The sequence below is a fragment of the Pseudorca crassidens genome, chromosome 15 (assembly GCF_039906515.1).
Source record: "Pseudorca crassidens isolate mPseCra1 chromosome 15, mPseCra1.hap1, whole genome shotgun sequence".
In the NCBI taxonomy this organism is placed as follows: Eukaryota; Metazoa; Chordata; class Mammalia; order Artiodactyla; family Delphinidae; genus Pseudorca; species Pseudorca crassidens.
In genome coordinates this window covers 29,385,695-29,413,333 of record NC_090310.1, presented here as the reverse complement: position 1 = coordinate 29,413,333, position 27,639 = coordinate 29,385,695, and the positions used below count along the sequence as shown (strand labels likewise).

At 41.7% G+C, this 27,639-nt stretch overlaps 1 protein-coding gene across 2 annotated transcripts in view; it reads right to left on the bottom strand.

The window, feature by feature from the left end:
* ZC3H7A (zinc finger CCCH-type containing 7A) overlaps nt 1–27,639 on the bottom strand; it is a 236,266-nt gene that overhangs the window by 1,201 nt on the left and 207,426 nt on the right. For both annotated transcript variants that reach the window (XM_067706613.1, XM_067706612.1), the window contains 21 exons: nt 21,926–22,027; nt 20,858–20,897; nt 19,030–19,227; nt 17,688–17,846; nt 17,370–17,450; nt 17,236–17,274; nt 16,553–16,586; nt 15,786–16,066; nt 14,219–14,423; nt 13,055–13,119; nt 12,305–12,491; nt 11,487–11,648; nt 9,976–10,172; nt 9,593–9,693; nt 8,982–9,163; nt 8,494–8,570; nt 7,238–7,371; nt 6,721–6,826; nt 4,053–4,161; nt 2,269–2,402; nt 514–677 (listed from right to left, as the gene is read on the bottom strand). In XM_067706613.1, the coding sequence (XP_067562714.1) occupies nt 514–677; nt 2,269–2,402; nt 4,053–4,161; nt 6,721–6,826; nt 7,238–7,371; nt 8,494–8,570; nt 8,982–9,163; nt 9,593–9,693; nt 9,976–10,172; nt 11,487–11,648; nt 12,305–12,491; nt 13,055–13,119; nt 14,219–14,423; nt 15,786–16,066; nt 16,553–16,586; nt 17,236–17,274; nt 17,370–17,450; nt 17,688–17,846; nt 19,030–19,227; nt 20,858–20,897; nt 21,926–21,993 (2,723 nt within the window). In that variant the 5' untranslated portion in view covers nt 21,994–22,027. The remainder of the gene's footprint in view (nt 1–513; nt 678–2,268; nt 2,403–4,052; nt 4,162–6,720; nt 6,827–7,237; nt 7,372–8,493; nt 8,571–8,981; nt 9,164–9,592; nt 9,694–9,975; nt 10,173–11,486; nt 11,649–12,304; nt 12,492–13,054; nt 13,120–14,218; nt 14,424–15,785; nt 16,067–16,552; nt 16,587–17,235; nt 17,275–17,369; nt 17,451–17,687; nt 17,847–19,029; nt 19,228–20,857; nt 20,898–21,925; nt 22,028–27,639) is intronic.

Below are 27,639 nucleotides of genomic sequence, written 5' to 3'. Positions count from 1 at the left end.
ATATCTTCAATAATTCTCTGTATCACATGGCTCTAAGTCTGGAAGTCAAATAGAAACAGCAACAACAAAATGAGGAGCAATTCAAAATGATCTAGCTTTTCACTGAAAAATTTTCTAAGTAAACTTAAAATACTAATGTTTTCCTTTGACCTGAGAAAGTTCCAGATTTATACTTGGAATATAATTCAAAGGCAGTTTCAAAACTGATGAACATCTACTACGAGAAAGATTATTGTGAAGGGTCAGAGAATCTCCACTGCCATCTCAGAGATCGTTTGGGCAAGCCTGAATGAACTTATTTCCCTATTTGGTTATCTTTAAGACTTTCACACCAGTACCGGCAGACTAGTGAATCTTTTCATGTAACGCAGAAGAGTGAAGAAATGTTCAAGGAGCAACTAAACTTTAAGTTCAAATCCTAGCATCCAGGATTAGAAGATTTTATCACCCAGATACTCTGTCTACTCACAAGGTCAGCAGTTTTCATGTGGGAAACTGAAGAGACCCACGTACCTATCGCAAATACTAAAATATCCTGTTGGAAAGCGGTGCTGCCAGCAGTACTGGTCATCTTCAGTGTGGAAAACCTTCTCCTTGTGCTTCTCTGAGGAGATGTGGCCCTGCCACTGCTTCTCACTGTTACAGTTCTTCCCACACATCCAGCAGTGGAAGTCCACCTAGAGTGCACGGAAGACACGCATCCCATCAGTGGCTGCTGTCTGTGTGGCCCCTGACGGGTCACATGTGTTCAGGCACCAGAACAACTAGAAACGACTCCACCTAAGACCCAGACTCTACTCTTGGGGAGCCCGTCCAGTGGGGGAAGCTGGGTGAGAACATAAAACTCAAAGTCAAAAGCAGGACCAAGGAGAGGGTGGCCAGCACACAGGAAACAGAGAGCAGGGGCGATGGACTGGGCCAGGGGTCCAGGCAGTCTCTGGCAAGGAGCTGGTGTGCAAACAAGGGAGTCTGTGGGCAGGACAAGGGGCCAGGTTCAAAAAAATTCCGGGGAGGATTAATACCACGAGGGAAAGCAGAGAGGATGTGAAAACCCGGGACTCGCCCACTGCAGAAGGATGAGCAACTCGATCCTTGCACATGAACTGAGCCCCTACTATGGGCCAGGACTTGTGCCAGGGGCCAGGGAAGTACACGTGCTGGGAAGACACCACCCTGGGGGCAGAGACTCACACATTAGGAACCCTGTGCTCCCACATATGCAAGCATGCAGTAGTATTTGAGTAGTATTGACTATTTCCCAAATGCCCTGTAACACTGGGTAAGGACAGGTTCGCAGAGACAGGTCAACCTCATGACCCAGCAAGTTGGGGTGACCCTGGCTCTGGAAACCCTGGTAGTACTTAAGAAAAGGTGTTGAGGGGATCAGTGCTGAGCCTTGGCAGAGAAAGCAGAGTTCACAGGGCGTATCATGCACAAAGACGTGTCCATGACCCGCATCTGAATGACTCAATATGGAGAGGGGACAAAAAACAAAACAAGAAACAAGGAGCAGAGTAACGCATACGCCTGTTAGTTTAAAAACAACATGGCAGGCAGAGCAATAGGTTAGGAATAAACAGTCCAAGATATGTAAACATGGCCTGGAAAAATATACACTGGGTCTGGTCCCTCTGGGAAAGGGGGACAACCGGGGTTCCAACTTTATCTGTGACATTTTATTTACTTTACAGAAGCAAACACAACAAACTAACATCGGTTCACCTGGGATGGTGGGTTCAAGACAGTCATTATTCTACCCCCTTCACTGTTTTGAAACATTTAAAAGACAGACAAAACAGTAAAAGACCACAGGTGACTAAATGTCTCTGTAGAACCCAGAGGCAGAGGCCAGACTGCAGGACGGTGATAAGAGAACAAGAGGACTTGGGGGAGGGGGGATCCCACATTTCCTGAGCACTTTCCATGGCCCAGCACTGGGATAAACCCGCAGGCTCATCACACTTCGTGGCTCCATCACAAGCAGCCCCCTCAGAGACGTTCAGTAACCTGCCCAGTGTCACAGGCTAGTAAGGAGAGGGAAGCAGGACTCAGACTCACAATTTCCTGGCTCCAGAGTTGGAAAGAAGATCCAGGAAAGCCATTTTTAGGATGAAGAGACTTAAAGTAGCAGTGGAGAGCCAGCACGGAGAGAAGATGGAGATAAGGGGGAGGGCAGAGCGGGGGCGAGGGAGCCAGATTTTGGAGAAGGTGGGAAAGAAAAGAAAGGCCTGGAAGCAAAGGTGAGGGGCACCAACCTGGGGTACTTACAGTGACTTCCGCGTAATCGGTCGGCATGTGAATTTGTTTTCCATTTTCTTTGTTTGACTGACTGGCTACATCATCGCTTTTCTCATTTTTTTGGCTCTTTAGCCAGAGTTCATAAAACTGCTCCATATCTTGTACTAAAGAAAAATGAACTCCTTTCAGCAGCAAATATTTAAATACGCCATTTGAATACACACAAGAACACGCGCTCTTTCTGTATCAGTCGGTGCAATTTTCAAAAGAAACCTGAGAGGGCTCAACGGAAACTGATCGTGTTTAGACACGGAGAGACAGTCCATTTCCAGACTCTCAGGGGTAAGAAGCAAGTTCAGGACTGTCAGACCACAAAAGTTAGTTTTCTTTTTTTTTTTAATAGTTAGTTTTCAAGATTAACTCCCCCCTGCATTTGCAAGACACTATGGGGGTGTTTAAAATTCAGAAACCATTTCAAGGGCATTGCTGAAAAGGAAGGCCTCGGCACGGCTTCACGATGCCCCACGTTAAACACTTGCTACCGCTGCTGTAACCACACTGGCTACTTACACAGCTCCTCACTGTCTACTGAGAAACCTACTGTAAGGACCGAGATTCTGACCCTGATGGGAGCCTGTCAGTTGAGCCACAGTCCCAGAAGACCGACATGCTGGGGTGCAACTTACAACAACACAGCCATGACCAGGTGCTGGGCAGTGGCTGCAAGCTACTGGAACAAGTGTAGCTGGCATTACCGTCAAGCGATAAAACCACGGTTTCTCAACCTCAGCACTGCCAACGTTCTGAGCCAGAAAACTCTTCGCTGTTGGTGGCAACCTTGTGCGTGTAGGATGTTTAACAACACCCCTAGCCTCTACCCACTAGCTGCCAGTAGCACAGCCCTACAAGTCATGACAATGTCCAGACGTTGCCAAGTGTCCCCAAGGGGAGAGAGGTGAGTGTGTGGCAAAATTCATCCCCAGTCGAGAGCCACTGAGTTTAAAAAAAAATCTGGTAATGAGGATCTGGTCAAAACTCGGCTTTACTGCCTGCCTAAGTGTTTCTAAGATTAGAGGTAAACTAGGAAATTCTTCTTCCTTCAGACCAGTGGTAGCAGGAATCACTGCAAGAGCCCTGATTTGCAAGGACACCTTCAGTAAGGCCCAACTCTATGTCCCCACTCCAAGCAAGAAGGAGTCCTGTCCACACAAGTCACTGCATTTTTACATGGTTGAAATACGGTAGGTGACATGCTTAAATCAGATGGCTTCTTGTAATCCAGAGATCACAGATCTTAAGCAGTCGGTAAATTTCCGTCAGTTTACTTAAGACTGAAGAAAAATAATCCTGGTAGCAAAACCTTTCCTGGTTGGAAGTGAAAGTTTGTCTGAGGCTCCTCTCAAAGGCTCTCACAATAAACCTGACGTTTGACCAAGACAAACATTCTCTCCTCGGGCCTTCGAATCTGGGCCTGTTCTACCAGGAAGGGCTCCTTGAAGAGACCTCCAGTTATAACCTGATTAATTCAGGGGTGACTGTTCACAAAAGGAGCTCACGGAAGGACGGAACTTCCCCAGACCATGAATCACGCCTATGACATCAGAGGATGCTGACCTATGTATTTGTATCTGAATCTGACCTAAGCAAACATGATCGGAGGTCAGACTCTGCTTCACTGATAAAATGGTATAATGGTTTAGAACGCAGACTGCTTTCTGTGTGCACAGTAAGTTGGCCTATTTACAGAGAGGAAAGAGACTTTCAGGCAAGCTAGATTTCATGGGTGTCAAGGCCACGGTTAATCATCAACTTACTCCCGTTCTCTTTCATGTAGGTCCACACTTCTCGTTCCTCAGGACTGTGAGCAAAGGAACAGTTTCCAACATACTGACATTTTTTCCCAGAAGCAATATGATTGCACAGCTGTATTAGAAAAATAAGAACATGCTTTAAGACAGAGTACCCTTAGTAAAACTGCCTAATTTTTACATTTAAGCAAAATAAATATTATTATCCATGCTGATGCCGAGAACATAATTTTAAAAGATTAATTTGCTTCTATTCAAATTGACTATAAGCCCCCAATACATGAGATGATATTAAGCTTTCTGTCTCAGAACTTTTCAAAAGAAAATTTCCAAAAGAAAGTTAAGTATGAAACTGGAATATGGAGCATTTTCTTACAAGGAAGTGTCAACAAACTCATTGATTCAGAGTATCTGCTTTTAACACAGCAGAACATTTTATCTCTGCAATGCAAGTCTCTGGCCCCCTCAGTCTGAAGGATCCTACTCTCCCCTACCTGACACCCAGGATGCCTCCCTGTCAGCGCTTGGGAAGCGATAAAGAAACTGCAGACTCCTCCAAAGGTACTAAACAGTGTCAGAAAAAATCTCTCGGACATTTACTTATCACCAATACTGGCAGCTAATCTTGGCCATCATTCACTAGCTATGCGTTGTTCAAAGACAATTATTCCACTAACCAGGCCATCCAGTTATACAGCGTTCAAATAATACCTCTTCTGGTTATTTGCATTTTTATTTTACAGAGTAAATACAGTGTACTGGTAGGAAAATAAAGTGAGAGCAATCAGCAGAACACAGACTCCCCTAAGACCCATGACTATTAAGAACTAGGAAAACCGCTGTCACCAAGAGCTCAGTCTTAGGTATCATCAATGTACTTGTCTTTATAGAGCATAAACCCTAGTATAATTAATTGTTAGCCTATTTTAATTTATCCGTGTTTCAACAGGAGTTGGCCCTATATATTAGTTTACGTAATAGTAGATGCTTAGCATTGACTTTCACTAAAAATCAAGAAGTAGTCAACACTTAACACTGCTCCTTTCCTCCCTCGGACCAACATCAGGGACCCCCACCCCTGCAACCCTTACAATTTTCTGCATGAAGTCAATAGTCAACAAAACATTCTTGTGATAGACTGTATTATATTCTTTTCCCAGTCAATCCCCACTAAGTACTTAGGTATTACTAGGTAGACATTTACCATCGTCTTTCAAAACTCAACGATAAGGAGCAGGGAGAAGAGAAAATAAAGGAGAAGGCCGCTCTGTGCTGGGTTTTTACACAACACCATCTCCTGTATCTCCCCTAGGATGCAATTATTCTCATTTACAGATGAGCAAACTGAGGCTGAGTAACTTGCCCTTCGGGCAGACTCTGAAGCACATGCTCTCTCCACCTCACCACACTGTCTACGCACATACAAACAGAGTACTATTTCTTCTTTTAGAAAAAAGATCCCTTAGCAATACCTAGTATGGTAGGAAAAAGAGGAAATAAGCTCCTGTAACATTGCAAGGTAGAACACCACGTCCAAGATGAGAGAATAATCAGTGGTCCTAGGCAGCTGCCTCATGAGCTAGAATTGTTCCCAGTCATCTTAGCAAAGTTTTGAGGAATACGCCCATAATCTCCACTATCTTTTGAAGCACAAGATATCAATGGTTCCAATAAACCTTCCTCCCCTCCTACATAACCCACGGATTAAATCACCCAAATCTGGGGCTGAAACCACTGTGGATAAACACAAACACACCACCTCCTTCAAAGACTGTCCTTATAACTTGTATAAGTTTTACAAAAAGCAAGGTACCCTGGGTGATGGGAAATTAACCCTCCTCTTCCTCAACTCTCTGGCAATTGGGAGAGGGAGCCTCATTACATGGGGATTCTGCAATCCACCTGCACTGCTTCTCTGGGCAAAAGGCTCTCTCCATACTTCCTCCTCTGCGGCAGAAAATTTCCGCCCTGTCAGCTCCAAGTGTCCCTTGCACAGTGAAATCCCTCCAGACCCTCTCTCTTGTGAAGAGGCAAGTTGGGCCAGCTCCAGGGCTTTGCCCAGACAATCATCTTTAAGACCGCGTAAGGCACCAGGGGGACCAAGTTGAAATGTGCTACCTAGTGAGTGAAATGCTACCCACACATTAACACCACACATTGGTGTTTTCATTCTAAGGGCTTTTGAGGAACATATTGCTCTAACATGGAGCATTTTTCCTTTGGGTTACTTCAAGAAAATCCTATAATGTTGGGCATCCTTTAGCGAGCATCCATTGCTTCAGTGAAAGAAACAGGCGTGATAAAAATAACTCATCAACAGCATCCATAATAATACGGAAGGCCCTGGGTTTGACGGCAAAGTTGAGGAATCAAATTTAAATGAAATTCTCTCCCGTTTGCTCCCAAAGTAATTCATCTGGAAAATAAGCTGAGCCTTTTCTCTAGTTCATTGTCTACTTACTTTTCCTCAGTAACTCATACGATTCCAATCAATCTAAAGACTGTCCCAGAACCACATATTCAAAAGGGGAAGGAAAACGAAAGGACCACTTCGATTTCATTAACATGATGAGCATTATTTAAAGGGTACCAGTTTCCATCTGAATTACTACTACTTTCTAATGATTTGAAATGCCTAATAAAAAAAAAAGTGGCTTAAAAATTACGTATGTACATCAAACTGTAAAGGCATTTGTTTCTTTGTGGGGAGAGGACGGATGTTCATCCACTTCTTACGTTCAATAGACATCACTCTCATCGCACGACGATCTTTGGTCCACCTAAGAAAAATGGAGTTCAGAAAAAACAAAAACACACTGGCAAAGGCATAATATAAAGGGGCAGGTACAAAGTTTGTACCTAAAGGACCAGAGATTTTTTTCCTCAACCCTTCTAAAAGAAATGCCTTATGATTCTGTCATTTCATTTCCTGTCAATAATTATAAACAAACATTCCCTACGAATCCTATACACGGAAATGATGAAATACAGGCAAAACACTTGAACTGTGTGCAGAATTCTTAGCTACTAAATTCTAAAAATCTCTTCCCTTTTGCTTTGCAATTATTCCTAAATTGTCTACTTTCCTTTGCTCTCTTCAAAGTCTTAATCTTTTTTCTTATATGCATGATTTTACACCCATGAAACAGATCATGATGATCAGGCACTATTTCCACACACACACTACTTACGAATGCCTTGCTTTTGCACTACAATATTTTCTGTTTTTGTCTGGTTCAATGACTTGACCATTTCTCAGACACTGAGCACATACAAATTTTATCTTCATGTTAAGGGATCCAGGCATTATTTGATTGCCAAGTACCTTAAATAATTAAAAGATTAGTTTTAATTTAACAGAAAACCAGTTTTCTGAGAACACAATCACCATGCATTTTTTTCCATAAAAGCATACAATTTCCGTTTTTGTCTGGTTTGATGATTTGACCACTATATATATATGATCTGATACCTAAAATCTCCAGTTCTCCACCCAAATGCAAGAGAATATGATAAAAGCAGATTACAGATGCCAAACCTCAATTTATGAAAGTCAGCTTTGGAGTTAATGACTAGGATTTTTGGCAGGGAGGGGAAGGAGGGTAGTTGGGTAAAGCAGTTTGGCTGGGCGGTAAGCAAAACTACAAACACAATCCACCTTCCTTATTCCAAGGATCCCCATAGCGCGAGACCCCAACTGTTTTGCCAATTAAGCTGAATAAGAAAACTGTATCCTACGGTCTTTTTTTGGCCATGGCGCTCGGCTTGCAGGATCTTAGTTCCCCAACCAGGGATCGAAACCGTGCCCCCTGCAGTGGAAGCACAGAGTCCTAACTGCTGGACCTCCGGGGAATTCCCTATCCTACATGCTTGGTGGGTATTATGGGATGCCTTTTTTTCTTTTATATGATCAACTAAAATTCAGAATTTCTTTTTCACATTAAGAATTACTCAACTGGGGCTTCCCTGATGGCACAGTGGTTAAGAATCCGACTGCCAATGCAGGGGACACAGGTTCGAGCCCTGGTCCGGGAAGATCCCACATGCCACAGAGCAACTAAGCCCGTGCGCCACAACTACTGAGCCTGTGCTCTAGAGCCCGCGAATCACAACTACTGAGCCCACATGCCACAACTACTGAGCCTGTGCGCCTACAGCCCGTGCTCTGCAACAAGAGAAGCCACTGCGATGAGAAGCCCGTGTACTGCAACGAAGAGTAGCCCCCCGCTCGCTGCAACTTGAGAAAGCCCGCGCGCAGCAACGAAGACCCAATGCAGCCAAAAATAAATAAATAAATTAATTAATTTTTTAAAAATTAATCAACTCAATAAACTTTAAGAAAGTAACTGGACTGTATGTAAGTTTTAACTGCATCTGCCGACAACTAACATCAATTAGGCCGTTCCAGAAAGGATCCCAAATGCAGAAAGTACACAGGAAAAAATACCTGAGCTCCGGGTACGTTTGCTTCCAAATTTTGCCAATATCGTTTAGATTCCTGGGCAATAGCATCATGTGAGATACCTGGGAAACACAGAAGCCTTTTTTTAGGTCCTCTACACAATAACAGGCCACCAATCTAGGCACAGTCAGACTCAATTCTTTAATTAACCCCACTTGGCATAATCTGTTGCCAAGAATGAACATCACATTATTCCTTCAAAATGGAATATTTACAAATATAGCTCTTGGTGTCTTCCGAGGAATATTTCTTCCTCACAATTCCATACTTCATACATGAACTTGTATCAGCAATTACTTATACAAGACCACACTCAAAATAGGCCACTCTAAAGATGAAGTGACTACATGGTTTAAAGCTCAGGATAAAATCAACAATGTTGCCACACCAAGTTGTTGGAGAAGGGTCTCCAATACCACTTCATAAACCCTGACGCTCTTGGGGAGACATTTCTCAATCACACACAAACCTACTTGTTTCATTTTGCAATATCCAGACTTTCAATTCTACAAGACTGTGTGCATAAAAGCACTCGTCTTCCCTTAAACAGCCATATCGAACCTCATGTCGGCATAAATCAAGCTGACATTGACCATGAAAAGAACGTATTTTGGAGTATTTTACTGTTGTCTCTCGCAAAATGTGGACAAGGCACCTAAGAGGAAAAGGGAGTGACACTTTACTATTGTTCTGCCATAGCTTTAAAAGAAATGTACATACACATATAAAATGTAAAGTTCTAGACTGAAAATACATGTTAAATCTTTATCAGAAAAAATAAATCACTGTATGCAATTGTTTTACTGGGGAGGGGAGGGGATAATTATATGTTAAGCTATAAAATACCTAAATCCATGTCATGAGAAGCTATAAATCAGTATTGCTTTTCTATATTAAATTTCAATTAAATAATTCATTTTAAAATTCTCAGCAAAACCTATCAGCCATTTAAAAATAGTCACCATCTTTCAAAACAACAACAAAAGGAGAGGGGGAATGCCTGAGCGGATACTACTCTGGTTTTATTTGGATCTAAAAAGAGACTCTGTGTTGTCACTATAAAAATTAGAAACTACCAACATACTTATTGTCTTCAAACTCATGCTTTGTAACCGGATGAGAACAAGAAGTAGAATTATCTTTGTTTCTTTTACTTATCATTCTAGGCTTATGATCAAAACATTTCTGAAACAGAGAAGAAGAATTATCATGAAAACATAATATGAGATAGAACTTCCGTGCCATGCTTATGATGTACATACCTATACATTACAATGCTTACACCAAATAACACTCAGTAAGTACGAAGTCTTAACAGTATTCTTTTGGAAAATAGCAGTAGCTACCATTGCTGAGCAGATGCTTTATCATATGGCAGGACAAGAGCTAAGTACTTGATACTTCTGGGCTTGCGGGTAGGAAGCTACCACCAGTTTCACGGCAGAAAGTAAGGTATGGAGAAAGTACCTCACAAAGGAATATAAATTCTCCAAGATGCTCTTGGAGCAGTTTGAACACGCTAAGGTTGATCTTTCCGTTGCCACCAAAGAAAGCCTCCCTGCTGAATGCTCCCTTTCGCTCTAGCGTCCAGACATCTATCTCTTCCTGGCAATAAGCGAATGTGCAGTGGCCCAAATATCTACATTCCTCCTCGGCAGCAACATCTAGAAAGACAGGGAATTAAAAGACATTTAAAACACAGACCGTTGTTTTTTCAAAGCCAATGAATATTAAACACGCTTAGGGAGACTTCCCTGGTGGAGCAGTGGTTAAGAATCCGCCTGCCAGGGCTTCCCTGGTGGCGCGGTGGTTGAGAGTCCGCCTGCCGATGCAGGGGACACGGGTTCGTGCCCCGGTCCGGGAAGATCCCACATGCCACAGAGTGGCTGGGCCCGTGTGCCATGGCCGTTGAGCCTGCGCGTCCGGAGCCTGTGCTCCCCAATGGGAGAGGCCACAACAGTGAGAGGCCCGTGTACCGCAAAAAAAAAAAAAAAAACAAAAAGCAAGAATCCGCCTGCCAATGCAGGGGACACAGGTTCGAAACTGGTCCGGGAAGATCCCACATGCCGCGGAGCAACTAAGCCCGTGTGCCACAACTACTAAGCCTGCGCTCTAGAGCCCACGAGCCACAACTACTGAAGCCCACGTGCCACAACTACTGAAGCCCACGCACCTAGAGCCCGTGTTCTGCAACGAGGAGCTATCGCAATGAGAAGCCCGCGCACCTCAACAAAGAGTAGCCCCCGCTCGCCGCAACTAGAGAAGGCCCGCACGCAGCAACAAAGACCCAACGCAGCCAAAAATAAATAAATAAATAAATAAATTTATGACAACAACAACAAAATATCAGAAAAGTTTTTTTTTTAAAAAAAAAACAACACGCTTAGGGCATCACTTGAATTTTTATAACAATTCATGGATAGCTTCAAACCATGATACGCATATTACAATGTAGGGATGGTATTAACTCTTAAAAAAGAAACCAAAAAACCAGCACCACAATTCTAAATTATTTTTATTTCAGACGGAAAAAAAGCCTTGATACCCGGATGTACGCCACCTAAGTTTGAAAAGTCATTTAGGTACATTCAAAGCTCGTTCAGGTGAAGTGGTCTGATAAAAATGAAAATACTAAGTTCTCTCAAAAACAACTTAAAGAGCAACATTTTCAAAGCCTTAGTTCAGTGTTCTGATTCTGTTTAGACCATGTCAGAGAACCCAAAGTTTGAGACAGTTTTCTGTTTAAAACCTGGGGAAATCCCCATTTCCATAAATAACTATAAAACACCCACAAGACAGCAAGTTAAAAACAAAGGTAAAAATGATATAAAAAATACTAATGTCTCAATCCAAGGAACTTTCTGTTAACTCTACCTAAAACACTTCTAGTTACAGTAATACTGGAACCATTATAACAAATGTAGCAAATCATTTCCCGCTTAGGCGATGTACACCAATTAAGTAATTATAGCATATACCTTTACATATGTAATAAGGTCCTTCGTAATTTGTTTTTGTTGGTCTTGGACGTATTTTTTTCCATGATTTATCTTCAACATTCTTTATCCTACCAATTAAAATATCTTTCTTACATTTATGATCTATATTAGCATGGTAAGTGAAATCCATTAACTTAGGGCCTGAAAAAGATGTAAAAAGGATTGCTCATATGCACAAAAAGTATCATTTCATTTTACAGGCACATTTATAAGCAGATGTGAGCAGATGGATTATGATTATTAAATTCCCATTAAAAAATCCCATCTTCATAACCCCCAAATGTAAACAAGCTATGGCAGTAACTTTTGCCTTTCGTGCTGTTTGTCAGACAAAACAAAGATCAGGACAAAACACCAGTCTTCCCAAAACATAACCCTTATTTAACTATTAGCATAGGCGTTTTGACGGCTTTTAAAGGTAAAGAACGCATTTAAATAAGCAACTAAGAAAGAAAATTAACTTGGGTCGAGTTTAGAATAAATTGTGTTCGTATCACTTGACTTAGGGGTAAAGATATGAAATAATCCAACAGAAAGTACTTTAATTTTCACAAACATTATGGTCAGGTAAATATTCTATTCCATATGATTCTATACATAAAATTTTATCAAAGGAGAGCAGCGGCCTATCCTATTAGACTCCAAAGGTCCCTAATCAATAACTGCTTCTTCTTTAGAAAGAACTCAGAGATTGAAGAATCACAAGGGCTGGTGTTTCCACAGGTATCTACAAATTCCTAAGAACTCTCAGGTTACTGACTGCTTTAATCCTGTCTGCTCCTTTGTTTGGTCCTGACCTGATTTTACGAAACAGATCTGGCAAGCTTGTCTCAGTTCATGGGTTCCTTCAAGGGGATGTCTTGGGGTCACTGAAGAAGGTGGTTTAGTTACTGCACTTCCAAAAAAGTTTCCGAAGTCATTCCTAGGGTGACTTGACATTCCCAGGAAACTCTCAGAAGCAAACAAACTGCCTGGTCCATTCATCTGCAAGAAGAATTAAGAAAACAAAAAACAAAAAACAAAAAAAACAAAAAACAGCCAACAAATATTGCACTATCACTAAAGAAGGAAACAGATGCATCTGAAAAATAAGACATTCTGCACAGACTGAAGTTGGGACTATTCTGTCCTTACTGCGTTTCTATTTAAAAACCATTTCCTTCTACATTTTCCTCTTTTAGGTCTCTAGGACCCTCCCCCACTTTTTTGGATGCTCTATGAGTTGTTATAAGTGACGGGTAGTTGTTCTGCTTCATCAGCCAACACGTTTTTCACGCCCTGATTTTGTATTTCCTTGTCGTTCAAGCTGTGCTAAAGCCTCTTACACTGCCTGCGACTGTGATTAATTTGCTATGACAGATCCAGCCTTAAACACAAAGCATTTATTACTGGATGTTCCAGAAGAGTCTTATTTTAGCACTCTTTCCCACAGCACACACAAAACTTCAGGGAGATTGGTCACGTTCATTCAAATAACTCAGTTACTTAAGTAAAAGACCTATTTGCAATTTAAGCGACGTATTTACGAAAGAGGAAGTGGCACTTACAAGTAAAAGGGAAGAATTACTGTTGTTAAGCGGTGTTCCCTCTCTAGAAGTTGAGGTGGACAGATCTAAAATAATAAAAAAACTTCAACAGACCTTTTCATTCTAATCATGTAATAAGAACATCAGGGCTTAGTAGCTAACTGTGGCTTCCCACGTTATTTTCCCATCCCAATTCCAAGAAGCTTTCTTGCTCATGATTGACACCAAAGAGGGCTATGGAGTCTTTCCTTTCCTCTAGAAACCAAGGGCATAAATAACCCTTAGACAAACAAATTTAGATAAAAAGTGATTTTCAGAGACATAAGCTAAGGCAGGGCCTACCAAGTGGGACTGTTAAAAAGACTAAGAAAATAATTTGTATTCAAAATGGGAAAGGAGCCTCTCCTTTTGAAAATATGAAGCAGGAATTCATCATAACATTAAGAAAATCAATAAAGTTCAATTACTTTCTTTTTCTTAGTCTACCACTCAGTTACCTTCTCTCTGCCCTTCTGTCTCCCACAAATTTTAGTTTCTTCAGTTGTCAATCTTTAAATCAATTATTTTGATTTTTATCCCTTTAACCATAACAAAGCCTCACCAAAATATGAAGATTTTTATTGTTATTGTTTAAAGTATATATTAAGCCTAGGATTACAGAAACAGGAGTCAGGCCAAAACCTCAGCAATCCCTTGCAAAACTAAGGCACCAGGCATACTTTGCTGAGCTCAATGGATGAAGCCTAAAATAGATGGACCTATTATCATTTTAAACACTGATTTTAAATTAGTCTTAACTAAGTATTTGCCTAGTTCAGAATTTAAAAGGATAACCTGTCTTTAAGACCCTTTAGATGGGGTATCCCTTTTTTAGAGAACACATTAAAAGTCATTTCACCCCCCAAAACAATAGACACCCAGCTTAACAAACTATCCTACAAAAAAAACCAGTGCCACATACATTCCTACTCTCAGGGCTTTGATTCTTGATCTCCACAATGGCACAGTTAAGTCCAGGTGAATTTAAAACAGGAGGGTTTAGATTTTAGACCTACAATGTATTTTCAGCTACAATAAAAATAATTCAAGTACCAACTATCTGGAGTTAGTTAAACAACAGTCAAACCAAACTGTCTTTTTTAGAAAATGAACTGTAACTGTTTATATAAGTGGCTCGAGTCTTACCTCGTTTGGATTCGCTCATTGAAAATGAATTTAGAGAAGAACAGAAATCTTCTAAGGATGAAGTCAAAGGCGGATACAGCTCCGAGAAGGAGGGTGCAGGCGCGTACCTCGCACCGATGGGCAAGGCGCCCAAAAGAGACGCTGAGAAGGGGATGCTCGGAGCGACGCTGGCTGTTGGGAGGGGGCCTCTGACTAAGGCTGATGGCTGGAGAGGAAACAAGACCGGATTAAAGTCCATGAAACTCAGTTCCAAGCGGGCCAAACTGCTTTTAATATCAGCGTATAAAAACAAATTACTTCACTGGGTGATTTTGTTATATAACGAAGTTGAAATCAGTATCAAGACTCAGTGGCAGAATCCAAGCTACAAAGCTGATTTCTTCTCAAGCCTACTTTTTAAAAAGGATGGAGATGTGATGTCTAATATTGCTGTAATCCAAATAAGACGTTCATGGTTCATTTTCAAAACTTCCTTAGGATTCCCTACGTGAGAGCTGGCTTCATCAAAGAGGAACTGTGAGGATGTGTGTGGGGCTGGAGTGGAGGGAAGGGTCCTGAAGAGAAGGGAGCTGGAGCAGCCTGGAAAAGTGGGGACCATCTTTCTGGAGATGTGAATGTACAACCTCACAAGAACAAATGGAACACTACCTTGCCCCTCCCCCACAGAGCGAGGATTTTTGGAGAGCTTCCATGTGCCTTATACTATGATAAATCATATACCATCTATTTAATCCTCCTAACCCTCTGAGATGTATCCTACTAGGGCTGCCACGGTACAGATGAGAAAACAGAGGGACTGAAAGGTGAAATAACCTGCCCAAGATCAAAGTGGTAGGAACCAACCCCCCATCTGTCTGCCTTTTACATCTTCTCTCTGTCAGCTCCACGGGGACATCGCTGGTTTCACCCACCCTGGAAACCAGCTCTGAGCTTCCCCCCCATCATCATCCTACTGCTGCCACTATTTTAATAGACTTCATGGCAGGAGTCAGTGAACTTTTCTATAAAGGGCTGGATATTAATATTGTAGGCTTTGTGGACTACACAGTCTCTGTTACAACTAGTCAACTCTGTTACTACAGTGTCATGAAATATTTTCATGTGTCTTCAAATATTATTATTATTATTATTTTCTTTCAACCATGTAAAAATCTAAAAGCCATTCTTAGTCCGTGGGCCATACAAAACAGGCAGCGGGCCAGATCAGGCCTGTGGACCAAAGTCTGCTGACACTTGCTTTATGATACATGGTTACAGGAGAATTATCCTTAAGGAATGAGAAGTCCTTAATCCATGAATTCATTTTGCCTTACATGTCAAATGCCTATTCTTTGTCAGAAAGTTAAATTTACCGTTTCCATAATATGTGATTCCTAGCATGCTTCCCTTTTTTATTTAAAGAAATGACCAAATTAACCAGTTACCACTGGAAAATGACAAAAGTAATTTTCAAGAAACCCAAAGCTTACTCTATAGTCAATACTAAAAATATCTAGCAGGTTATACTATGATTAAAAAAAAAAAAAAAAGCCTGCCTTCAGAAGAAAGGAGTCACACTGAAATTTACCATAACAGTTTCATTAGTTTCAGGTGCAGAATCAAGGAGGTCATCTATTTCATCTCCAAGGACCATATCTCCATCATCTAAAAATGCTTCCGGCATACTGTAGGGGATCTTTCCTCCATTTGCCAACACTGTCGATGGCAGAGACTCTTCCACTTGCAGTGGCAAAATAGAAGTTAAGGGCATAATGGGAACTGGGGCCAGCTCATTTCCAACTTGGTGAGAAAAACTGGATGCAGGTATAGAAACAACAGGAACAGCTTCTTGCCTCGGAGTTAATAAATCTGTAACGTGGATGGACATGTACTCACTTATTTTCAGTGTATCTATGTAATACTAGTGTTAATAGACAACAACAGAAAAAATGAAGAGCTAGGTGAAAATATGAAAGCAATTATAAAAATAAATAGATACAACAGTGAAAGCAATTCAAATAAAAGAGTACAAGTAATCCTAAAAATAATTTGTTTTGCACAGGAATAGATATATTGACTTGTGAAAACTTCTCCTTCTTTCTCAAAACTCCTAGGCCCCTTTTGGATGGAGCTACTAGAGGGTGGTGAAGCCACAGCGGGTATCGAACGACTGCTCACTGACATCCAGTACTGTCACTCACTCACTGGCACATCCAGAGGCACAGAGGTGGTTTCTGAAGTTACTCTTGTTTTAATACTAATAACCACACAGCAATCTTATTTGACAACACTATAATGTACATAACGTCTAAGGCTGGCACTTTTCAGATTAAGAGGATCTGTGTGAAAACGTACCTGGCTCAATATCTTCCACAGAACAGTTCAAAGCCTAGAAATTAAACCAAATAATAGATCATAGTATTTTCAGGACTCTAAACCATAAAGCAAGCTATAAAACTCACTCTAAGAGAGCAATGCAGGTTCTCACATTTGACTTCCTTCCAATTAAGACAGAAATAAACAAAACATGTAAACCTTTGTAATACATGGCGTTAAACGGTGCTGGCCTACTGGCACTTGCTTCTCGTGGCCCAGTATTTCTCAAAGGATAGTCAGGAGCCTTCTAGTTCCAGAGGGACTAGTCTAGCCACCACTCTCTCCCCAACTCACAGTGGCATAGTCACAGCTCTAAGAACACTTACCTTTAAAAAACAACTTGTTAATTATGTTTAACCCAATGACTCCTAAAATTAGTATGTGGCCCTGACCCACTTTTTCTAATAAAACCTAACATCTATTAAAATCCTGTAAAATGATCCATTGGCCTTCAGGAAATGCTGATGGAGAGTAACAGATATTACTTGAGTTGTTTGTTTTCTTTTTCTAGGGCAGGAAGCTCTGGCCACTTTTGTGTTTGAGGAATAAAAAGGTCTCAAAATAGACACAAACCAAAAATATTAGAAACAAAACTACTAATGCTTCTATCTTTTCTTCTTCTTTTTTTTTTATTACGATTCTTACAAGAGTAATAACCTTACCTTTGTAGCCCCATCCCCAGGAACTGTTTTTAGTGAGAGCTGAAAGAAAATTAAGAAGCTAATTTAAAACCAGAACTGACTCCAAGCTACAAAACAAAACAAAAAAATACCTTATGGAGAGAACTCCACCTTACCTCAGTTCTAACATATGCTTTTCTTATTTTAAATCCCAATTTCTGAGCTAGTTCTTGAGTTAGTTTTATTACATGTTCATCCTGAAAAAAGTGAGAATATATGACTAGTGGAGGGCTATATTTACTAACTGTAAGGACGAAGAGGCAAAACAGTTCTAACTTATACTCTGTCAAGACACTTGTTTTATGGGCAATTATTCCCAACTGCAGCAGGTGGGTGGCTGGCTGGAAGATGTAACTTGTTAAGGCCATTTCTCTACACAGAGTCAATAAAATGGTTATGATGTAAATGAATGAACTAAAACATAAATTCCATACCTGAGGCACTGCCAAGGAGCACTTTGCCACAGCGTCATAAGCCTCTTTGTACCTTCCTAAATCACTTAGAGCCTTAGATTTCCGATAGAGAGCTTTGCAGTTACTGGCATTTAAACTGAGGACTGTATCACAGTCTTCTAATACTTTATCATGGAAACCCTGGTGAGGAAGACCAAATAAAGTTAGCAATCAAACAGTTCACGTCTTGTGATGATGTCTCCTTGCAAATGGAAACAAATTCAGACTCTTCCTTTAAATTGAAAGTTAGTGGTATTATTTGTCTTTTGAAAAATTATTTTCATTATGAAATTTCAAATACACAAAAGTAGAAGGAATATCGTGGCTACCCATGTAACCACCACCCAGACATCTGGCCATAAAATACCCCAGATCTTCGAGAAATAAAACTTTCCAGGTATGGCTGAGGCCCCCATGTGTCACTCGCCTGTCCTATTTTCCTCCCAGTTGTAGCTACCCCCTTTTTGGAGCTCATTAAAATGTTAAATGGAAATGTAACTCCCAAGCAGCTAGTTGAGGAGGAATATACTATAGAAAACAAATCATCAATGAATGCTTGTTAGCAAAGGACTAGGTGACAACATGGATACTTTTCTTAAATTCATGGTTAAATTTTACTGAATGTCTATAGTGAAAATTATAAGCACATCAAAATATTGCTTTCTAAGTTCAGACATGTGAAGAGCTTGTGTTAATTCTTTTGAAGGCTAACTACTGTTTTGTGCTATAAAAAAAAAAGCTCCTAAGAGAATCTTGACTAAGAAGCAAACTGTCAGCAGAGATACCTGATGGGTACCCTGTACCCATCTGTGAACACCTGTATCTTCCTAGGCTGACTTTTTTATGAGCAGACACCCCCCCACCAAAAGCCATACTCAAAAGGGAATCTCCAAGGACCAGTATCTAAGAAACAAATTATTTTTAAATCCCTAAGCATTTGGCCAAAGCTGGTTTTTCAAAGCTTGAGGCCACTCTAAAAGCAGTTAATACATCTTTCTTATAAACTGAAACTAGGAAACTGACTTTCACCAGTATACTATGTTATTGAAAACCTTTTTTCTCTCTAGAAACATTGCTTTAAAAATCACACCTCGGGCTTCCCTGGTGGCACAGTGGTTGAGAGTTCACCTGTCGATGCAGGGGACACGGGTTCATGCCCCGGTCCGGGAAGATCCCACATTTCCACGGAGTGGCTGGGCCCGTGAGCCATGGCTGCTGAGCCTGCGCGTCCGGAGCCTGTGCTCCGCAACGGGAGAGGCCACAACAGTGAGACGCCCGCGTACCGCCAAAAAAAAAAAACAACAACAAAAAACCCACAACTCACCATATTAGAATAGCAAGCAATACGATTTATATATAGTTTTTCAATGATTTCTTTAGGGATTAAAATTTCTTCAGACTTTGCATAATCAGCTATACTCAAAGCTTCTGAATATTGGCTCATAGAGTTGTTCCAATCACGTTCCCGATAAACATCATTTCCTTCGTTAAAAAGATTTCTCACAAGAGCACGTAAATATACCTAAGAAAAAGAAAGTTACCACTTGAAACCCTTAAAGGAACAAGTCAGAGTGTAAAGCAAATTTTAATTTTCGTATCTGAAACTTCAGAGGAAATAATTTGACAGAGCAAGAAGCACTGTTGTAAGAAATGATCAAATCCAGGCCAAGTCATTGCTATTTCAGCTAGTGTTTCATCTTGCTTGCTTTTTCCAAGAAAAAATTCAATGTCTCATTATTAAGAGAAGTGCTGCAAAAGCACCTTGTCAATATTTGCTGACGTTGCCAACTCTGTGCCTGGGTTAAATTCCTACAAGTGGAACGAGGATTTTAAGGCTTCTGACTAGTATTTCTAAATTGTCTTCCAAAAAGGCAACAACAATGAATACTTAATAGCGGCTTGCTTCAGAGCACCTCCACCAACACGTGTGCACACGTGCGTGAGCATGCACACATAAAATCTACACATTTCTAGGTGAGAAACGGTATCCTTTTTTATTTGCGTATCTGATTACCAGCGAGGTTGAACTTCTCCACATTTTTATGGACCATTTGTGTTTCTTCTTTTGTAAATGTTCCGGTCATTTACTGATTTATGGGGAGGGGATGGCAAACCTTTTTCTTACTGTGTAAGTATACACACTCTTCTGGTGGGGGCAGATGTTCTTAAGTCTCCTTCAGGACTTCTATCATTGCTTTAAGATTTTAAAAGTCCTTTCCTATCAAAGTCCTATTCAGCTCTTCTTTGTCTCATTTTATGAATTCACATCTAAGCTGATAAAAGTAATAAAGAAAACTGTCCAGATCAACCTTTAACAGCTGAGGTGACTTGAGAGACAGGCCGTTTCACCTCCCTGGACCCCAACTGCACGTTTGTAAAGTGAAAGGATTGCTCCATGTGATTGCTAGTCCTCATACTTTACAGTTCTACGTCTGTTTGGAGAAAAGGAAGGAAGGAAGGGAGAGACTGAAATGAACGGAGAGGGAGGGAGGGAGGCAGAGAGAAAGGAGTGACATTCAGTAGCACCAAAACCCACAGAGATGCAAAGCCACAGGGGAACTAACAGTCTGCAGAACTGAGGGCCTTTGGTCCAAGACCCAGTCAGCTGGGCTTTCTCTCTAACTAACTAGATTCCTCTCTAGCTCTTTCCCCTAATTATCCAGTTACCTCTTTACTTCTGTTACAACTTCTCTTCTAAGGAAGAACAGAAGATACTCTGCACTCTCCCTCTCAGCATATTCTGTCCCCCTCATTTTCGATGAAATGAAAGCCTAAATGTAATTGTCAAGGGGCTCAAAAGAAATTAATTCAACACTACACTAATAGAGAAAAGAAAAAATAGGACAACTGTCCCCAAGTACGCCGGAAAAAAACAACGTTGTCTTATATACACACGGGTCAGCAAACTTTTTCTGTAAATGCCCAGATAGTAGGGATTTGAGGCTTTGTGAGCCATAAGGTCTCTGTCTCAACCACCATGTCGTGAAAGCAGCCACAGATAACACGTTGACAAATGGGTGTGGCTGTGTTCCAATAAAACTTTATTTATGAAACAGACAGGGGGCCACATCTGGGTTTGCCAACCCAGGCTACATGTGGCAGTTCACAGGCTACTTGTGGAGTTCTCAAGCAGACCTTCCCTGAGTCCTTACCGCATACTGTTCCTGTGTTCCTGGATACGACAGCGGTGACCTAAGAAGAAGAAACAAATCAATTCTGATGATCAGGTTCTTATCAGGATTTGTTCACCCAGGAGTCATCTTAAAACTGAGGTTCTCGGGCTTCCCTGGTGGCGCAGTGGTTGAGAGTCCGCCTGCCGATGCAGGGGACACGGGTTCGTGCCCCGGTCCGGGAAGATCCCACATGCCGCGGAGTGGCTGGGCCCGTGAGCCGTGGCCGCTGAGCCTGCGTGTCCAGAGCCTGTGCTCCGCAACGGGAGAGGCCACAACAGTGAGAGGCCCGCGTACCACAAAAACAAACAAACAAACAAAAAAAAAAACTGAGGTTCTCATGAGCTCACCACTGGTTCAAAGCACATTTTAAAGACCTACTTCTCCTTTATGACCGTTATTCACATATAACTGTAGTCATGAAAAAAAAATCTAAAACTATTCCTTTGTATTTTCTTAAGTATAACATTTTCCCTGCAAATCTACTCCTAATTAAAGACAGCCTAATTCTTCAAATGCTGAAAAAGTTTTAAAATAGCATAGAACCACTAGTACTATTTGATTCAATTTACTATAGAACAGAGGGGAAGAATGTCCCCTTCCCAGGAGGGACAAAGAGGCCTTTCTGCCTGGACATGGCCACCCGGGCTGTGGTCCTGTCACTGACGTGCTTCATGAAGGCCAGTTAGAGACCGAGCTTCTTAACAGAAAGAGTGTGATCACAAAAGCCCTGTGTGCTGACAGATGTTGATTTTCACTCATCAGAACTGTTCTTATGAGATTAGGTTCAAATTCCTCAGTCTGACATTTTAGAGGATACTTAAGGATTTCAGCCCTAAAAATCAGCGACAGCAAGATCCAGTTCCGAACACAAAGAAATCAATGTCCAAGAGCAGAAAATACTGCTGGAACAAAAATATCTAATTTCTAACCCAAAAGAACAGGACTTCTGAAACGTAACTAAAGGCTTCCTAACCCCTGCTACGTGCAGAGCCACACCAAAAGGAGTTACTCCATGACGAGAACATGAGGCACGCAATGAGCCCTTACTGTATAAACTGTAGTCCTTCCTTAATGTTCTGCTGCCTTTTTCTTCTCTCCTCGGACACACTGGACATGTTATCCCACACATCCACTTTCTAAAGGAGAAATCTGGAAAGAAACAGGCAAGAAATTACACGAGGCACGGGGCTCCTGGACCCCAGTTAAAACACCCATAATCTAGGTCTTGTCACACGATTAGCTGTGGACACGTCCATCTCCACCGCCTTGACTAGGGTCCTGGACGCCGAGGACACCACCTGAGTTGTGTCTGTGGTCCCCACCATCTCGTGCGCCGCGAGCAGAGGGCTTCCACACTCTGCTCTCTCCACTTAATAGCCGCGCAGACGCTGTAGGCCCCTCCTGAACAATCCCCACGCTAAAGTCATCTCTCTCTCCCCATTTCACCTTCCTTCCTTCGACGACAGGTTTTGTTCCCAGTCTGTCTCTACGCACACGGAAGCAGCCACGAGAACAGTCCTGGCCTTGTTTTGCTTCTGGAAGCTTTCCAGAAGCAAAATGGTTTCACGTCCGCTTGCCTCTGAGGGGTTTTGACTTCCTTGTGAGCACAGTCTAAACCTTATCTGTGTTTTTTGAAACAATCCTTCTTCGTACAACTGATAGAATAAGGATCTAAGTGAAGTTACTTTAACTGGAATTTTCTGGAGGTAAGGGTTTACCTTCGATGTAACACTGGCAAATGTCCACACTGTGAGTATTTAACCTGACTAGTCGACGTTCATTAAGCAGTTCTCAGAAAGCAACGGGAGAACCACAGAGAAGAGATCTCGGATAAAACATCGTCTCCCAATGTCCTAAACTAGGGTTTCTCAACCTCAGCCATTCAGGCCAAATAGTTCTCTGGTACGGAGGGCTGTCCTGTGCCCTGCAGGATGCTGACAGCATCCTGGCCTCTACCCACTGGATGCCAGTGGAGGAGGTAGAGCACCTCCTCCCCTCAGTTGTGACAAACTAGTGTCTCCAGATATTGTTAAATGTCCCTTGGCGGGGGTGGGGAGGGGCTGGGGGGTCCACACAGTCACTCCTGGATGAGGACTACTGAGAGCTAATGCTGAGCGGACATCGTGTCACATAAACCATGTACTTGGACCCACGTGACAGGGAAATGGCACCCATGTTTCAAGTACGGAGCTGAAATGTTTTCGTTTCATTATTGCTTACCATTTGTAAGCAAGTTTTATTTTTAAGTCTACCTTTTTTCAAAGTGTAGAGTGGGGAGGGAGGCTGGAATACCCTGGAGGCTCATAACTGGTGCTAATACTTTTTGTCCTTTATTTTTTCTCCTTCCAGTTTTATTGAGATTATCATTGAAATACAGCACTGTATAAGCTTAAGGTGTAAAACATAATGATTTGACTTACATACATCATGAAATGATGACCATAATAGGTTTAGTGAACATCCATCTTCTCATATAAATACAAAATTAAAGAAATAGAAAAAAAAATTTTTTCCCTTGTGATGAGAACTCATCTACTCTCTCAACAACTTTCATATATATCATACAGCAGTGTTAATTATATTTATCACATGGTACATTATATCCCTAGCACTTGTTTATCTGATAACTAGAAGTTTGTAGCTTTTGCTTTTTGTCTTTTAAATATTTGTCAGTTCTAAATATTTTGATCTTGTATCTAAAAGTTGGTTACTTTACTGAAGTATTACTGTTTACATGTGTACCTGGTATTTGCCTTAAAATACTATGTTTGAAATTATCCAGAATTAAAAGTTTAAAAAGCCCATTATACTGAAGTAAAACAGCATTGTTTCTGGAATTTGTTTTTAAGATAGTCTAGCTTAAAGGGGGGTAAATGGGTGAGCATGAAACAAGAGTAGCAAAAACATGGGACACTGCTCCAGCTGGATGAGGGGAGGGTATGTGGGGTTCATTCTTCTACTTGAACATGTCTGGCCATTTCCATAATAAAAAATTGTTTAATTCATACGTATGAATATTTACAAGGTTCTTTAAAGAGGCACTATTTCTAAGAGAAAAAAGATGGGAAATTAACTCAATGCCTGTCAAAAAGGAAATGGTTGAATAAACTGTGCTGGAGGGAAAAAAAGGCAAAGTGCAAGTGTCCACAGTAAGACCCTGTTCTGTTATTTTAAAAGGGGGAATGGGTATATGTTCATATTTGTTTGTGTATACACAAAATAGCTCCAGATGGGATCACAGAAAGCTACAGCAGTGAGAGAAACCCAGGGGTTCAGGGAAAGGGGTGGGACAGTGTCTTTTCACTGCAAACCTTTAAAACTTTTTTTTTTTTTAACCTTGTAAACAAATGATCTCTGGGAAAAGAAATAAAGTATTAAAAGAAGTCTACAGGCCTTCCCTGGTGGTGCAGTGATTGAGAATTTGCCTGCTAATGCAGGGGACACAGGTTTGAGCCCTGGTCTGGGAAGATCCCACATGCCGCGGAGCAACTGGGCCCATGAGACATAACTACTGAGCCTGTGCGTCTGGAGCCTGTGCTCCGCAACAAGAGAGGATGCGATAGTGAGAGGCCCGCGCACCGCGATGAAGAGTGGTCCCTGCTTGCCACAACTAGAGAAAGCCCTCGCACAGAAACGAAGACCCAACGCAGCCAAAAATAAATAAATAAACAAATGTGGGGTTTAAAAAAAAAAAAAGAATATTAAAAAAAAAAAAAAGAACTCTACGTAGCTTCTGAGCCCTTCCTTAGAAAGATGACTTACCGGGTCACCCAGCCTTTTTCTTCCATTTTACTTAAAACAGAGTCAGAACCTTAGAACTCAAAGGCACCCAGAGCTGCACTTGGGGGTCCAGGGCGGTCAGGCCAGAGGGACTGGGAGAAAAGAAGTGAAGCCAAAGACAAGAAGCATCCCCTCTTCTTCCGTGAGGGACACATGTCTCCCAACCCCTGTCTGGTGGGGTGGGGAATCAGTTTGAGGTTCACTCAAAAAGTAAATCTGTTGGCTCAGAAGGAACTCCGGGGTAACGATAATCCGCCAAGTTAAGAGCCTTAGAGCTATTCCCCCAGAAAGTGCTCGAAAAGCCTTGAACCTTGCCCTCTTAAGGACAAAGGGCAGGTGGAAGAGAGCTGACAACTCAAGCAAGTGATTAAGAGAAAATAAGACGCAGATTCTTAGCAGCATGAAATACCATGCCTCCTTTAAATGTTTAAAGATTTGAGGACATAACATCAGGTGATGTCTAAACATAATATGGCAGGGCATTTCATGTTCTGTAGATTTTCCCCCTAAATTTTATTATGAAGAATTTTACACACAAATTTTTTTTACAATGAACAACATATATCTCTATACTACCTATATCCTACAATCAATATTTTGCTATATTTATTACATCTGCCCACACTTCCGTCCATCTACCAACCCAATTTTGGTAAACTGCAAACTGAGTAGCAGACATCAATTATAATTTACCACTAAACACTTCAGCATACATATCATTACCTGGGGTTCCACATTTATTTACAGTTTTTTAAGGTAAAATGCACACAATTTAAGGCAACTTTTAACAAACGATACACTCATGTAACCCAGACCCCGGTGGTGAGACACACCATCACTGTCACTCCAGAAAGTTCCCCCAGGCCCCTTCTCTAGCCAATCCTTGCCCCACCCCCAGCCCAGGAATCATTGTTCTGATTTTCTTCCACCATACATTAGTTTTACCTGTGAAATAAAGCCTCCCCACCCCCCATCTCATTTTAAAAGAAAACGATAAAGGCTTTATATACCATCTTATTTTCAGATCCAGTCAACAAAATCTGGCCTCAGTTTTCAAGTGAGAAAGTATTTGATAAAGTTAATCCAACAATCACTTTCCTTCTTCAAACTCAGCAGCACATGACAGGTGTCCACTGTCTCCTCAAAACAGGGGCTTCATCTCCAGCTGACCTCTAAACGTGAGGGCCCTGGGGTGTCATCAGACCCCCCTCCCCCAGGCACCCTCTCCCCTCAGGGACCTCCTGCTCTGCCCAGATGTTAAATACACTCATCTAGGGTCCGACAACTCCCGACGTCTGTCCCCTGACAGAGCTTGCTAGATACCCTCTACCTGGTAGTTCTACTTGGGTGTCCAGACATCACACACTGTTCGGAGAGCAGGAGTTTAAATATTATGACAGTGAAAAGGAATGTCGCCTTCCCAACCCTGTCATTCAACCACCCATTTGCCCTGTGAAGGCAATCAGTCAATACCATTGTCACCAATCTGTTTTTGTGTCCTGACAAAGACACTGTGTGAACCAAGCTGTATCTTGATTGTAATGGTAGTTACATGAATCTATACATGGGATAAAACTGCATAGATACACACACACACACACACACACAGGCGCGCGCGCGCACATACACACACGAGTCAATGTAAAACTGAGTCAGGTCTGTAGTCTGGTTAACAGTATTATGTGAATGTCACTTTCCTGACGTTGCTATTGCACTACGGTTAGGTAAGATGGCACCACTGGGGGAAGCAGATGAAGGGTTCATGGGATTCTATATACGACTTTTGCAATTTCCTGTGAGTCTATAATTATTTCAAAATAAAAAGTTAAAAATATCCTGTGCATACGTTATTTTTTATACAAACTGGGGCTCCTAACGCGTTCTGCACCTTGCTTTTCTCGATTGGTACCTCGTATCTTAAAGGTCAGTCCATATCAGCACGTATCAAGCTGCATTACCTTTAACAGCCGTGCAATGTGCTCCGTGATATGGCTGCCCCATAACATCACCAGCCCCCTAGTCACAGACATTCCGGTTGTTTCCAATCTTTAAAAGTTCACCAGGTACACAGAACATTTCATACATGCATATCCTCAAAGAATTTCCGTAGGAGGAAGGGTGTGTACATTTCTTTATTTTGCCAGCTACTGCCAAGCTTTACCAGATGACCCTACCCACCACCAGTGCACGAGGGTTCCTATTTTACCCCTTCACCAAGAAATTATCAGATGTTTCCATCACTGTCAGGGAGACGAGAAACAGTGTGACAACTGTGGTTGGGGTCCTGCTTGTTCTAGTCTATCATTAGTGAGGCCGAACACCTCCTCAGATTTAAGAGCTGTTTGCACTTCCTTTTCCATGAACTGTTTCATTTCCTTCACCCATTTTTCTTCCAGGTTGGGCTTTTCTTACTTATGGAAGTTCTTTATGTGTTGAGGAAAGCAGTCCTTTGTGATGTTATTATTATTTTCTCCAATGTGATGTCAATCTTTTGACATTGGTTATGGTAATATATATATATATTTTTGGCTGCATTGGGTCTTTGCTGCTGCACACAGGCTTTCTCTAGTTGCAGCAAGCAGGGGCTACTCTTCATTGTGGTGCGCGGGCTTCTCACTGCGGTAGCTTCTCTTGCTGCGGAGCACAGGCTCTAGGTGCGCGGGCTTCAGTAGTTGTGTCACGTGGGCTCAGCAGTTGTGGCTCACGGGCTCTAGAGCGCAGGCTCAGTAGTTGTGGTGCATGGGCTTAGCTGCTCCACAGCATGTGGGATCTTCCCCGATCAGGGATGGAACCCGTATCCCCTGCATTGGCAGGAGGATTCTTAACCACTGCGCCACCAGGGAAGTCCCAGTTTTGGTACTTTTTGATAGCAAAAGTTTTATTTTTAAGTAGCTGAGTTTATCAATACTTATTTTTATGGCTTCTGGATTTTGACATACTCAGAAATGCCTGCACCACTCTGAGATCATAAAATAATTCTC